This window comes from Microtus pennsylvanicus, chromosome 3 (assembly GCF_037038515.1).
Source record: "Microtus pennsylvanicus isolate mMicPen1 chromosome 3, mMicPen1.hap1, whole genome shotgun sequence".
In the NCBI taxonomy this organism is placed as follows: Eukaryota; Metazoa; Chordata; class Mammalia; order Rodentia; family Cricetidae; genus Microtus; species Microtus pennsylvanicus.
In genome coordinates this window covers 42,335,884-42,350,249 of record NC_134581.1, presented here as the reverse complement: position 1 = coordinate 42,350,249, position 14,366 = coordinate 42,335,884, and the positions used below count along the sequence as shown (strand labels likewise).

Below are 14,366 nucleotides of genomic sequence, written 5' to 3'. Positions count from 1 at the left end.
CTGAGATGCATCCTCAGAATCCTCAGCATCCTCAACAGCATCCTCAGCATCGATCGCATCATCCTCTTCCTCTTCATTATCATCATTTCTAGTTTGCTGGGGGTTTTTTTTGTTGTTGTTGCTGTTTTTTGTTTTTTAAGAGAGGGTTTCTCTATGTAGCCTTGGTTGTCCTGGAATTCACACTAGGAGAAGAGAGCATTGATCATCAAGAGCTTGCTTGAAAGCAGATCCTCCTCTCCCTAGTAGAGTAGGTGCTTTTAGTGACCTGGGATGCCTGGGCTCAAATTGAATGGGGTTCGAGCAGTGCTGGGACGAGAACAGCAGCCCTGCAGGTATTGGTGGGACTCACTGAGAAATTCAGAGCCAGCTGTCTCAGCCTGGACCGTTTTTTATGCTACAAGCTGGGAGACGCCCTCCCATGAGAAAAGTTGGCATTCGACACGTTCTATTGACATTTCTACCGGTTCTTTAAATAAATTCTTTTTGAGACAGGGTTTCGCTATATAGCCAGGCTGACCTAGAGCTATGTAGGTCAAGATGACCTTGAATTAGCAAGTCCCCGTTTCTGTCTCACAGGTGTTAGGATTAGGAGACTGCACCACCAAGCCTGGTTGCTATTGGCTTTCTCGATACTGGCCGCGGCTTCTCTATTCCTTGAGAGTTCTGCAGAAGAAATCCCAAAGACAACACATTCTGTATTAAACAACTGTCGGTATTTTTTAGGAACCTCCTTCTAATTTCAGGGCCTCAGCCAACTTCTTTGCGGAGTTTCTGTTCCTGGCAGGAAGACAAATTCTTTACTGAGATCCATGCTTGCCTTCAGCTATAGTGGGAAGTTTATGCCTGGAATGTGGTCAAAATAGAGATGGGGTCAGGTGGTGGTGGCGCACGCCTTTAGATCTTTGTGAGTTCGAGGCTAGCCTGGTCTACAAGAGCTAGTTCCAGGACAGGCTCCAAAGCTACAGAGAAACCCCGTCTTGAACCGCCCCCCCCCAAAAAAATCGGATGGATTCTTGATTTTCTTTTGTTTTGAGAGTGTCTCCATTTGTAGACCAGGCTAGCCACAGACTTGCAATCTTCTCACTTCACCCTTTCACGTGCTGGTATTACAGGCATATGCTACCATGCTAGGCCCTTATTCTGTGCCCAGGACCCTACAGTTTGGGCTGGTCTCAAACTCACTGTGTGGCTGAGGATGCTTCTGAAGTCCTGACCCTTAGTGCTGTATTAAGCAGTATTGTTTTGAGACAGGGTCTATATAGCCCTGGCTGGAATTTATTATGTAGTCCAGTCTGGCCTGGAATTCAGAGATCCGCCTGCCTCTGCCTTGTTAGTGCTGGGATTAAAGTCGTGGGTCACTACGTTTGGCCAGAATTGCTGTTAAGAGTTACTCTTGAGCCGGGCGGTGGTGGCGCACGCCTTTAATCCCAGCACTCAGGAGGCAGAGGCAGGCGGATCTCTGTGAGTTCGAGACCAGCCTGGTCTACAGAGCTAGTTCCAGGTCAGGCTCCAAAGCCACAGAGAAACCCTGTCTCGAAAAAGCCAAAAAAAAAAAAAAAAGAGTTACTCTTGAATGAGATGGAGAAGCAGGATCTAGAATCTATAGAATCTAGAATTAAATGGAGAAGCAAGAATCAAGTAGGTCGCTTTTGCCTCGTGCCTCTGCTGCCCCCTGAGGCCAGAGACGGGAGCGCGAGCAGGTGGCGCCCGGACTCCCAGGCTCGCAGTGACTTTCCACTAAGCTGCGCCGCTGAGCCCTTTTAAATGCTTTTCTTTGCACGTGGTGGCTGTGAGTCATCTCCTTTCCCTAGACAAAGAAATCTAGGCTTTGCTAATCGGGCTTCCGGAGTCCGCTAAGGCGTGAGTCAAATTCATGCTTCCCGAGAGCTGTAACCGCTTGATCTCCCAGGGGAAGCACCCACAGCCAGGTTGCAAACCTGCGTTTCTCTGGTGTCCGGGACCAAAGGACCCACGCGGTGAGTGGGGCATTGAAACCCCAGCTTCAGAAGAGAGGACCATGTGTGCGCTTTAAAAATGCGTTTTCTAAAAACCACATTCCTTCTTTAGACGGGCGAGAAGGCGCTTGCGTAAATCCTGAACACCTGAGAACAGTCCCCTGGGACAGAGGGAACCGATTTCAACAAGTTGTCCTCTGAGCTTCACACGGGTTTTAAATGAATGAATGAATGAAAGAATACATAAATACTTAAATAGTGTTGTTAGCTGGACATGGTGGAGTATGCTTGTCATCCCAGCACTTGCGAGAATGGAGGCAGGAGGATCAGGAGTTCAAGGCCAGCCAGCTCAGTTTTAAGTGATTACATGAGAGAGACCCTGTCTCAAAACAGAAAAACGTGGATATTTTAAAAACTTAAAAAACGGAGCCTTTAATCCCAGCACTCGGGAGGCAGAGGTAGGCGGATCTCTGTGAGTTCGAGGCCAGCCTGGTCTCCAAGAGCTAGTTCCAGGACAGGAACCAAAAAGCTACGGAGAAACCCTGTCTGGGGGGGGGAGGGGAGGGGGGGTGGAAGGGCATTTATACTTTGGTAAGGAAGTGGAGGGAGAGGCAGAACTGAGGGACATCCTCTGGGGAAAGTAAATGTGGGCCATTTGGCAAGCCCCGTGGCTGATGTGAATATCAACAAGAGCCACTTTGTCCCCACAGTGACACTTTACAGCCCAGCCAAGCGGTGAGGCTCGAGGGTGCCAGCCCTCAAAGCCCAGTGCTGCACAGCCCTGCTTCGCCCTTCTTAGCCGTCGGGCAGTTCTGGGTTGACCCTGAATTTTTTTTCTTTTCTCTTGATTGATTTAATTTTTTCAAACATTTCAACTAAATAAAGGACCCAGGCCTGGTGGCATATGCCTGTAGTCCCAGCATTTGTGAGACAGAAGCAGAAAGGTCAGGGACTGAAGGCCAGCCAGCCTTAGATGTATGAGACCCTGTCTCACAAGACAAGTTAAAAATACCAAAGTGAGGGGCTGGAGAGAGGGCTCAGTGGTTAAGAGCACTGACTGCTCTTCCAGGGGACCCCGCTTCAATTCCCAGCATCCACATGGCAGCTCACAACTGTCTATAATTCCAGTCTCAGGGGCCCCAACACCCATGCACATAAATAAATTAAAAAACTTCCCTCTACACTCGTCTTCCTATCTACTTAAGAAAAAAGATGTCAAAGAGAAAAAAACCTAATCTTTCCTTCACTATTCACGAATGCTGTTAACATTTTGCTCTGTGTTCATAGTTGTTTTCCCCGCCCACGTTAAGTCTGTTTCATTAAAGCAAAAGTGGAATCACCATAGTCAAGAAAAACAATTGAGGCCAGCCTGGTCTAAGAATGAGTTCCAGGACAGGCTCCAAAGCTGCACAGAGAAAACCTGCCCCGGAAAACCAAAACCAACCAAACAAACAAAAAACCATTACCATCACCAAAAACCACATGTGAACACAGAATGTCTGCACACGAGAATGTTCATACCAGCTTTATTTATTTATTTATTTATTATTCATTTATGTTTCTTTATATCAGCATTATCTAAAAAAACCTTCTAAATTACATTGTGTGTCCCAAGCTACAGAGAAACCCTGTCTCGAAAAACCAAAAAAAAAAAAAAAATTACATTGTGTGTGTGTGTCTGTGTGTCTGTGTGTGCGCGCACGCGCATGCACACATGTGCGCCCTCACACAGTGAAGCACAGACCAGGCAAAGAGTGTTGAGGTCAGAGACGGCTCAGGTGGCCAGGCACTGCAGCAGGTATCCTTCCCCACGGAATAATCGCTCAGCTCCTCACACGGGCATTATTAATAGCTGCCCCAAACTAGAGAAACCCAAGTGTGCACATCAAGGGATAAGTGTATAAACAAGAACAGTATGACAGGATGGGACAGGCTGTGACATTAAGATCCTGTAAGGAAGATGTTGGCCACCATGGCTCTCATCCCAAAGGATCCCATTACACCAGCTGTCCACCGTAGCAACTCTGCAGACGTGGAGGATGAGTGTCTGGTTGTAGGTGTGCGGGGGTGGGGTGGGGTGAGGGGTGGGGTGGAGAGTGGGGGAGGCAGTGACTGCTGGGGGAGGAAAGACTTCTGCTTGCGGCAGTGAGACGTGCTGGGATTGGAAATCTGACAGCTGTGCAACCTGGGACCATAATAAAAGTCTTGTGTGTATGTGAATGAGATCTCAGTGGTCGCTCCAAAAAGTAATGATACTTAAAATATTATGAATAGTCCTCCAATGTTACCAATAACGATTCTCCCATGCTTATATTTTAATTACCAAAGTAACTCAAATGACCAGTAAAATATTAATGCAGAGGAAAGAAAATTAGAAAGCATCTTCCCCTGTCAACTTTAATACACTGAAAATCCATTTACTGTATTTTTATAGCTGTGTTTATTTTGGTGCTAGAGATCAGACCCTTGAGTATGTTAGATGAACATGTGTCTTTGTTATTTTTGCTGTGAAGAGACACCATGACCCTGACAACTTATAGAAGAAAGGGTTTATTGGAACTGGCTTCTAGTTTCAGAGGGTGAATACTTGACCATCACGGTAGAGAGCATGGTAGCAGGCAGGCAGATAGTAGCCGAGGGCTTATATCCTCTCTGCAGGTTGGAAGCAGAGAGAGACAGAGACAGACAGAGACAGAGACAGACAGAGAGAGATACACAGAAAGAGATACTGGGTATTCTGGACTTTTGAAACCTCAAGGCCCATCCCAGTGATGCACCTTCAACAAGGCCATACCTCCCAATCCTTCCTAAACAGAAACAGTTCATGAACTGAGAACCAAACATTCAAATATTTAGTCACCATTCTCATCCAAATCACTACAGTACACAACCACTTAGTTATACCCAGTCTCATTATTTACTTTTTTATCCTGATGCAGGGTCTCATCATATAGCCCTGGCTAGTCTGGAATCTGCTATGGGACCAGGCTGACTAGAACATTACAACGATCTCGTTTCCCTCCTTCCTTGACAGGGCCTCTTGAAGCGCGGTTTCAGTGATGTTCTGGAGGCTCACCCTTAACTTCTTCTGTTCCTTCCATCTCCCAGTCCTCAGCACTGGAGTTACAGGCATGCACTAGCACATCAGATCATTTTCTTTGTTCTTTCTTTCTTTTTATATCATGTACCTGTATTTTGTGTGTATGTGTCTGTGTACTATGTGTGTGTGTGTGTGTGTGTGTGGTGCCTCAGGGGCCAACAGAGGGTATTGAATCCTCTGGAATTGAGGTTACAACTGGTTGTGAGCTGCCATGTGGGTTCTCGCAACCAAACCTGGGTCCTCTGGAAGAGCATCAGTGATCTTAGCCACTAAGCCTTCTCTCCAGTGCCACCAGACCCCCTGGAGACAGGATCTCTCTATGTAGCCCTGGATGTCCTGGAACTCACTGTATAGACCACGCTGGACTCAAACTCCCAGAGATCTGTTTGTCTTTCCTTCCAAGTACTGCTGGGGTTAAAGGTGTGGGCCACCATTTCTGGCTGGTATTTTTTTTTAAAATCTTTATTTAGTTATTTTTAACAGTGCTGGGAATAAAACCAAGGTCTTGCATATTTTGAGCAAGCAACCTGCCACTGCATAAGGGCTTCATGTGTAACTTGGACTGGCCTTAAGTTTGCTATAGTAGTCCAGGTTGGTCTTGAACTCAAAATCCTCCTGCCTCTGTCTCCTAGTGCTGGGATCACTGGCATGCACTGCTATTCCTATTTGTTCAATGCAAGCCCACAGTTGTTTTTATTTCTAATTACTCCCCCTCCCTCATCTTACTCCCCGTCCCCTCCTCTAAAATATTTATTACTTACTCTCAATTACATGGGTGCCCTTGGAAAATGATCATGTTTTTGTAGCTTTAGAGATGTTCGTGTGGGCTTGTATATACCTGTGATCCCACCACTTGGCAAAGTGGAGGTAGTGGAGTCAGGAACTCAATGTCATCCTTTGTTACATAGGGAGTTCAAGGCAATCCCGGGCTACATAAAACCCGGTCTCTAACAAAACAAAATAAAACAACAACAACAAAACCCAAAATACAGAGCTAGCGAGATGCCTCTGTAAGTAAGGTGTTTACTGCCAACTCTTCTAACTTGAGATTTGCATAGTGGAAGGAAGCCCACCACGGTGTGCTCAATCTTGCAAAAAAATGTGACTGAAAAAATTTTTTAAAAATCTGAGAAAATGTTTGGCTGTTAATGCTAGGCTCACAACTAAAGCATAAAAACAAACAAACAAACAAATAAATCAACAAATCAAAACAAAAAAAATCAACCCCCAGACCCCCCCCCCCAAAAAAAAAGAAAGAAAAGAAAAAGAAAAAAGAAAAAACATCCCCTAAAAAGCAACTTTCCCAGCACTGGGAAGCCAGCAACAGGAGGATTGCTATAAGTTCAAGGCCATCCTGGTCTATATAGTGATTTTCAGGCCAACCAGAGCTATATTGGGAGACATTATTATAAATTAAAAAGTTGCTGGACATGATGGCTCATGCTGATAACCGGAGAAGTACAAGACAAATGCTAGGAGTCAGTGAGAGTGGGGCTAGCCAGGGCTAGCAAGTGCTAGGCCAGCCTCAGCTACATAACGACACCATCTCGAATTTTTAAATTTTTCCGAGACAGAGTTTCTCTGTGTAGTCCTGGCTGTCCTGGAACTTTGCAGCCCAGGCTGGCCTTGAACTCACAGAGATCCACCTGCCTCTGCCTCCTGAGTACTGGGATTAAAGGTGTTCACCACCATCATCACCCGGCTAAAGTTTTTTGAAAGGGATATTGTGTTATGAAATTTTTTACTCAATATTTTTGAGGTCTCTGCATGTTCTTAAATCACATCATTTCTTAGTAAATATGACATTCAACTTATATTGTCATGCTGATGGACACCTGTGGCGCCTTTATCTCTGTTACAATAAGCAGGAACCTAAGTGAGAATCACTCAGGACTGTAGGTTTGGGACTCACATCTGGGCACAAAGACGTTTTTCTATTTAATTGAAATATTATAATGCTAGCCCCTGGGAGGCAGAGGAAGAAGAGTTAAGATCCAAGGTCAGCCTGAGCTCTGTGAGACCGTTTCCAAACCAACCTATATTCTCCTCTTTCCCTCATGAACAGGAATGCTCACCCCTGAACACTCTTTGCCAACACACACTTCAACCTTCCCTTTCTTCCCCCAACCCCCTGTATCTATCTGTCTGTCTGTCTGTCTATCTATCTATCTATCTATCTATCTATCTATCTATCTATCTATCTATCTATCTAGGCTTTTGGAGACAGGGTTTCTCTGTATAGCTTTGGATCCTGTCCTAGAACTTGCTCTGTAGTCCAGGCTGGCCTCTAACTCACAGAGATCCACCTGCCTCTGCCTCCCAAGCCCTGGGATGAAAGGGCTGTGCTACCACCGTCCCAGCTTCTTGGTTTCCTTTTCCTGCAGCGCCGGGGATTGTGCTGGGGTCTCACTCAGGTGAGGCATGGTGGTACTGCTGAGCTGGCAGCGCCAAACTTCAGTTTTGCTGCTGGGGAGTCTAAGGTGCTGTCTCACTTTGACGATAGGGCTCTTCCCCCACTCTCGTTTCCTCTGGTCCCTAGGGACATCGCCCATCCCCCTCGCATGCTTGTTTGGCCTATGGTCTGCTACTAAGTGAGCCGTCATTCCGTGGCTCCTCATTTTCCTTCTGTGGGTTTCCGAGACTGGGTCTCAGGTATTATACCAGGCTGGCGGTGAGCTCGCTGTTTAGCCACAGTGACTGGGAACTTCCGGTTTACCCATCTCATTTCTCCATTTCAAGGCTTGTGGGTGACGCTGCCACTCCCAGCTTACTTTTATTTCTTTTTCTTGTCGAGCTACCAAACGCTGTAAATGTTTTCGATGTTGACCTCCCTCCCACACTGAGAAGTTGCCAGCTCTCTTCTAGTCTGTTACCCATTAACTCAGTGCCGTCTTTGGAAGACGGGGCCTCTCGCTTGGCCTCTCCCTTACCTCCCTGGCCCTTGTGGTCTGTGTTGAGAAAAGTCAGATGTGACACACGGAGCCGAGTGTCGAAAACAGGCAGTGCTGATTCCACACAGGCTATGAAGCACCGTGAAAGGTGACAGCGGAAAGTGGTCAAAAGGATTGGGAACACTGCAGAGGGGAACACTGGACTGAGATGTAAGTGACCAGCTGCCAGAGAGACCAGTACGCTTGGGCGGGTTTCATATTATCGATCAAATTCTCTAGAACAGCCAGCTTTTCTAAAGAGTAGTTCCCGAAGGAAATCCCCTCCCCCCCATTCCTTGAACTCACCAAGTAGCTGAGGACGCTTTTGAACTCCTGACCTTTCTGACTCTGCCTGTGGGAGACAGCTGCACACCAGCACTCCCTGCTCTCCTGGACTTTTAGGGAAATAAACAATGGTATGTCTTTACCCTTCCCCACAGTCTCTGGCTAGTCACGTTATGAGTTTTGGGGAAGTTTAGAACGTCATGTTTCCATCACAGTTGCCACAAAAAACAAAACAAAACAAAACAAAAAAAACCCCTATCCTGTCTGGATTGCTATCGATCTCAATGAAACTAACAGTCACCTTTCAGATTGCTGAGTGAAATTATAAACTTTAAAATTTATAAAAAGCTTCAGACTAAGATTGTTTGCAGGGAGCGGAGGGCAAACGACCAATACGCATGGGTGATCCTCCAGCCTAAATACATAACTATGTGTCTGTATGTGGGTGCTAAGGTGCCCCCCCCCCCATCTCTAGAGCCCAGAGGGCAGTCTCTGGTGGCTCTGGGCCGCTGATGCCGTTGGTTGCCCAACCACGGCTTCTGCTGCACTGGGGCTGGCCGTGTGGTGGAACTTGTTCCTTCCTCAGCCTCCTGATGAACTCAGAGCAAACAGACACCTGGAAAATCACCAGTGTTCTTCCTTAAGGCGGGAAAGTTGCGGCCGTTCACGTCTTTTCAAACCTTGCTCTCTGTTGACGAGAGTCTGGAAATATCGTCTGTGTTTTCCTTGAGAGGAAAACGTAACAGCTGGCAGAGGCATCTAGAGTTATGCGTCTGTAAGAGTTTAATTCTTCGGCGGAAGTGACGCATCTGTGCTGCGTCTGAGAGGCTGGGATGTGTTTCTGCTGATAGGGTGCAGGCCACTTCCCAGTGATCTTCCTGCACTGAGATCTACTCTGTTTTTATTTTCCGAAATGGCCTCATGTAGCCCAGGCTGGCCTTGAACTGGATGGGTAGCCAAGGGTGATCTTGAACTGATCCTCTTGCCTTCACCTCCCACCTGCTGGGATTACACGTAGCCGTCTTCACACCTGGCTCAAACTTAAACTTGACATCAGATTTTTTTCTCTTTGGGGGAGCTGTATTTCTAATACTCTAAGACAACTCGGGGGATCTGCTCTGCAACAGGTGCTAAATTCAACCCAAGACAATTCGGGGGACCCGCTCTGCAACAGGTGCTAAATTCAACTCTAAGACAACTTGGGGGACCCGCTCTGCAACAGGTGCTAACTTCAACTCTAAGACAACTCGGGGGACCCGCTCTGCAACAGGTGCTAAATTCAACAGCAGACGTCAGCATTTGTCGAAATTTCTTCCGCAAGCCTGGTTTTCGGGGTCAGCTGGAAACTCAGCTCCATAGGATTTATTTTTCTCTGGGTAGGGCACAGAGAAAACTCTGTGTTCGGCAAGTGCTACATCGCCAGTGAAGAGTAGGGATGTCTGGTGCTGCCTCACTTCCCACTTAGTGGTAGCAGAGATGCATTTACAGGGAAGGATGGTTTCAGGAGGATCTAGAGAAGATGTAAAATAAGGTACTGGAGAGATAGCTCAGCGGTTAAGAGCACTGGCTGCTCTGCCAGAGGTCCTGAGTTCAATTCCCCTCAACCACATGGTGGCTCACGACTTTTATGCCCCCTTCTGGCATAAAGGCATACATGCAGACAGGGCACTCATACATAAACACAGGACACCCGTACCATACACACAAGATAAACTAACTTAGGAACACAGAAAGGTAATGCGAAAGGATTTATTTTGATGATTTATAAAAGAAACATCACATGGCAACTCAACTATATTTACAAATTTAAAAATAAATTTATATAAATGTATTTACACCGTGTTACATTAACCAAGTGTTAATTGAAATGTTACAGGTAAGTGTTGAACAGACACAATAGAACATAAGGCAGGCTTTTGATGCTTAGGTACTTCTTACAGTACGTCCAACAACCAGCAGACCCTGGGCGGCAGAAGCTGCTGGAAGCTGGCTTCAGCAAGCACGGGAAAGGGGAGTCACCAGCTTCACGTGTTGTTCCTTTAGCTCTATTCTGCGGCTGGATGGAACACAGTCCTAGGTAAACGCTCTACCACTGAATCAAACCTTTGGTCCTGAAAGTCACTTTAAACTGTGACCAGGAGCATAAATCAAGACAGACTGAAGAAAGATTTAAGACATTAAAAAATCTAATGTAGCCAGAAAAACTGAATGTAAAAATCCATACTCTGATTTGTGTGCAAGTCACTTTAATCAAGGATGCTGTTATCTGCGGCTGTCTGAGCGCTGCACGCTTGCTCTGTGGGTCAACTGCCAGTCATGAGGCCGGGGTGCTGCCAAGGGCAGGCTGGCACTGTCAAGACAGTAGCTGTGAATCCACTGCTCTGGTCCACTTAGGGCTTTATCTACACATTAACAGCCACAGGGAAAGAGTGTCAGCTAAACACTTGGCATTGGCCCTGCACTTGAAAGCCACCTCTGATAACTGCTGGGCACTCCAGCCCTGAAGCCAGGGAGGGAATGCTTGGCAGCTGCCTGGGCATGGATCCCTCAGTCCAGCTGCCAGGCAAAGTCTGACAGTGGCTGGTGGCTTGATGGAGAGGTTACTGAGACCTATGTATTAGGGAGAGTTGGCAACAATTTTTATGAGGGAAGTAGACAAAAACAGGTACTTAACACAATCTGAGATGATTTATCTAATTTAAGTAAACACGTGTACTAGTGGGGGAGGGTCCATTTCAGCTCCGTTTCTTAAACCAGTGGTTCTCAACCTTCCTAATGTGGCCGTGGCTCTTTAATACAGGTCTTTGCCAGGCGATGGTGGTACATGCCTTTAATCCCAGCACTAGAGAGGCCGAGGCAGTCGGAGCTTTGTGAGTCTGAGGCCAGCCTGGGCTATAGAACGAGTTCCAGGACAGCCTCCAAAGCTAAACAGAGAACCTTCTCTTGAAAAAAACAAACAGACAAAAAATACAGTTCCTCATGATGTGGTGATCCCAACCATAAAACTGATATGCTGTGACTTCATACTAATTTTCCTACTGTTATGAATTATAATGTAAATATTAGTGTTTTCTGATAGCCTTAGGTGACCCCAAAAGGGGTCATGAGCCACAGGTTGAGAACCATTGTCTTTTTTTGTTTGTTTTGTTTTATTCTTTTTTTTTTTTTTTTTTTGAGACAGGGTTTCTCTGTGGGACAATCCTGGAACTCACTTTATAGACCAGGCTGGTCTTGAACTCACTGAGATCTGCCTGCCTTTGCCTCCTGAGTGCTGGGACTAGAGGCGTGTGCCACCACTGCCCAGCCGAGAACCACTGTGTTAAGCCCTCCCTTATATGATGCTGCCTAACTTGCAGCTGGGCATGCAAACCCAGTATAAGGTCTGGCAGATATATTATTAATAATTAAAAACAGCTCATTTTAAATAATCTCGCAACTAGTAACATTTCATGATTACCTTAAAAATACCGGTACTATTTTTCTCACATAGAATGCTTACACATTAAAATACCAAAGGCACTTTCAGTTTACATGATAAATTAAAATCCATTAATTATTATTTGTCATTGTCTTCAGCTTTTGTGTCCGTGGTGGTCACTGAGAGCCCAGGTCTGCACCTCTCCTTTGGCAAACAGTATGAAGAAAATGGCACCAAACACATTAATAGCAGCAGCGATACAGAAAACCGTCTGCCATTCCCTAATGGTGTTCTGGACAAGGAAGGAAAATGCAATGGGAGAGTTGGTTATACAAAAAAGGATGTGAGAACAGAAATATCATTCACAAAAGCCTGAGCTTGGAATAAACCGAATACCCAGCAGCAGCAGGGCGGTGGAACACTTCTTTAGTACTGCATCAAGTGACAATGAACCAGTCATACCGCTATAGACACAAGCAGCAAGCCGGACCGAGTGCAGACTGAGGACGGCTTCTACCAAAAGCTCAGAAAAGCTCACAGCTGTCGCTCTTGGTGGTGAGGGAGGCATGACAGCTAGGAGGCCTGCCTTGCTGAGGGGCGGTTCCGCTATGTGGGCCACAGCTGCCTGGATACATCAATGTCTGAACATGTGTTCGGCTCCGTCATTAGGGTTTGTGAATTTTCCTAATGCCTTGCGTAACTTGTGTTGACAGAACTAAGTTCTCTCCCATCTCCTCCCCTCACTCCTTCCTTTCCTCCCTCTCTCCAAGCTTTCGTTACATAGTCCTGGCTGGTCTCAAACTAGTGGCAATCCCCCTGCCCTCGCTTCCTGAGTGCTGGTTACAGGCAAGTGAAACTGTGCCTGGTATCCATTTATTTATTTGCTACTGGAATGATCACCTGTGGTCTAGGCTGGCCCTGATCTTGCTGTGGAGCTCAATTCCTGATCCTCTTATCAGCATTGTTTCCTTAGCCAGCCAGGCCAACGTACTGAGTTCCAGGCTAATGATCTTCATTCAGTTCTCTCATTCTGCTTAGCCCCCAAAGAGTACTCTATGGGCCTGGCGGTGGTGGCGCACGCCTTTAATCCCAGCACTTGGGAGGCAGAGGCAGGCGGATCTCTGTGAGTTCAAGGCCAGCCTGGTCTACAAGAGCTAGTTCCAGGACAGGAACCAAAAAGCTGCGGAGAAACCCTGTCTCGAAAAATCAAAAAAAAAAAAAAAAAAAAGAGTACTCTATGGAAACAGTGTATGTATGTATGTATGTATGTGTATTTTCTTGTGCTGTGTTCTATTATACCCAGTTTTATGTTGGAGAAACCCAGGCTTCATGCCTTCCAGGGGAGCATTCATCTGGCTGAGGCACACTCCAGCCTGAACACAGTATTAAGGGAGCAGGCAAAAGCACCTGGCCTAAATACAGCCATTTTGACCTCAGACTCCATTTTACCTGTAGGGTGAAACATAGTTCAAGTTCCCAGGTCCTAGGGGGAACTGGGAACCTTTCCATGGCTGGTCAACCTCCTCTTTAGACAATAGCAATAGTCTGTTATAGCCAGGCGGTGGTGGCACAAGCCTTTAATCCCAGCACTCGGGAGGCAGAGGCAGGCGGATCTCTGTGAGTTCCAGACCAGCCTGGTCTACAGAGCTAGTTCCAGGACAAGTCCAAAAGCTACAGAGAAACCCTATCTCGAAAAACCAAAAAAAAAAAAAAAAAAAAAAAGTCTGTTATGCTCCTTAGTTCTCTAAGATATGGCTGTTCCTAACAACAGAAAGAACAAATGGATCTGATTGGCTGGACTAAAAGGCTTACATTTGTGTTGGTTGACAATGATGGAACACACAAGGAAAGTCCCTAATCTTTGACTTCTGATTGGTGAAAACTGTAACTGTAACTTGGCAACAAACGCTTGTGGTTTATGTGCTGATCAACCCTGTTCTGCCCCTGCTCGGGACACTGCCGGGAGAAGCAAGGCTCCCGAGTCCCCGTCCTGCAGCCCCGATTCATCAGCTACCTGCTTAGGTGGTAGCTTATTACAGACTTTGGGACCTGTAAGCGTTGTCTCCCTCCTTCCTCACGATGCTCAGTGGACAGGAGGAACGTTAAGGCACGTGATCTTTCCAGTCACAGACCCATATCCCTACACAATAAAGGAGCGGCTTTCAACATAAACTTTATATTGTATTTTTGATCACAAAGAATTTCATAAGAGATTAGAGATTTGGCTCGGTGGTTAAGAACACTTGCTGTTCTCGTAGAGGACCTGAGTGGTTTCCAGCACCCAGACCCCAGACAATGGCTAAGGACAGCACTCACGTGGACCTTATGATCTCTCCTCACTACAGAGAAGCCGATGCCCTCCCTCTTCTGGCTTCCCTGGGCACTGCATGCACATGGTACACAGATACAACATTCAGGCAAAACTCCCATATATATATATATATATAATTTCATAAGGAATAAACCCAGAATTTTACCATTACAATACACTAACCTTGACAGAGGTGTGAAACTCCCAAATCTTTTTAGTTTACAAGCAAAATTTCTACTTACATCAGGGGTCAGGCTTTTAGCAATGATGGGTCCAATCATTCCGGGGATAGTGGCAAATGTGTTTGTGATGCCCAGGAGGATACCGGCATACCTGGGGAGACAGTTTCACAGAAGCCTGGGTTATA

General features: G+C 46.3%; 1 protein-coding gene across 1 annotated transcript in view; it reads right to left on the bottom strand.

Annotated features, from left to right (window-relative positions):
* Positions 1-11,395: 11,395 nt before the first annotated feature.
* Positions 11,396-14,366, bottom strand: part of Slc17a5 (solute carrier family 17 member 5) — a 40,365-nt gene continuing 37,394 nt past the window's right edge. The window contains exons 10-11 of the mRNA XM_075965139.1: positions 14,242-14,332; positions 11,396-11,980 (exon numbers count right to left, since the gene is read on the bottom strand). Coding sequence (XP_075821254.1) covers positions 11,843-11,980; positions 14,242-14,332 — 229 coding nt within the window. The 3' untranslated portion in view covers positions 11,396-11,842. The remainder of the gene's footprint in view (positions 11,981-14,241; positions 14,333-14,366) is intronic.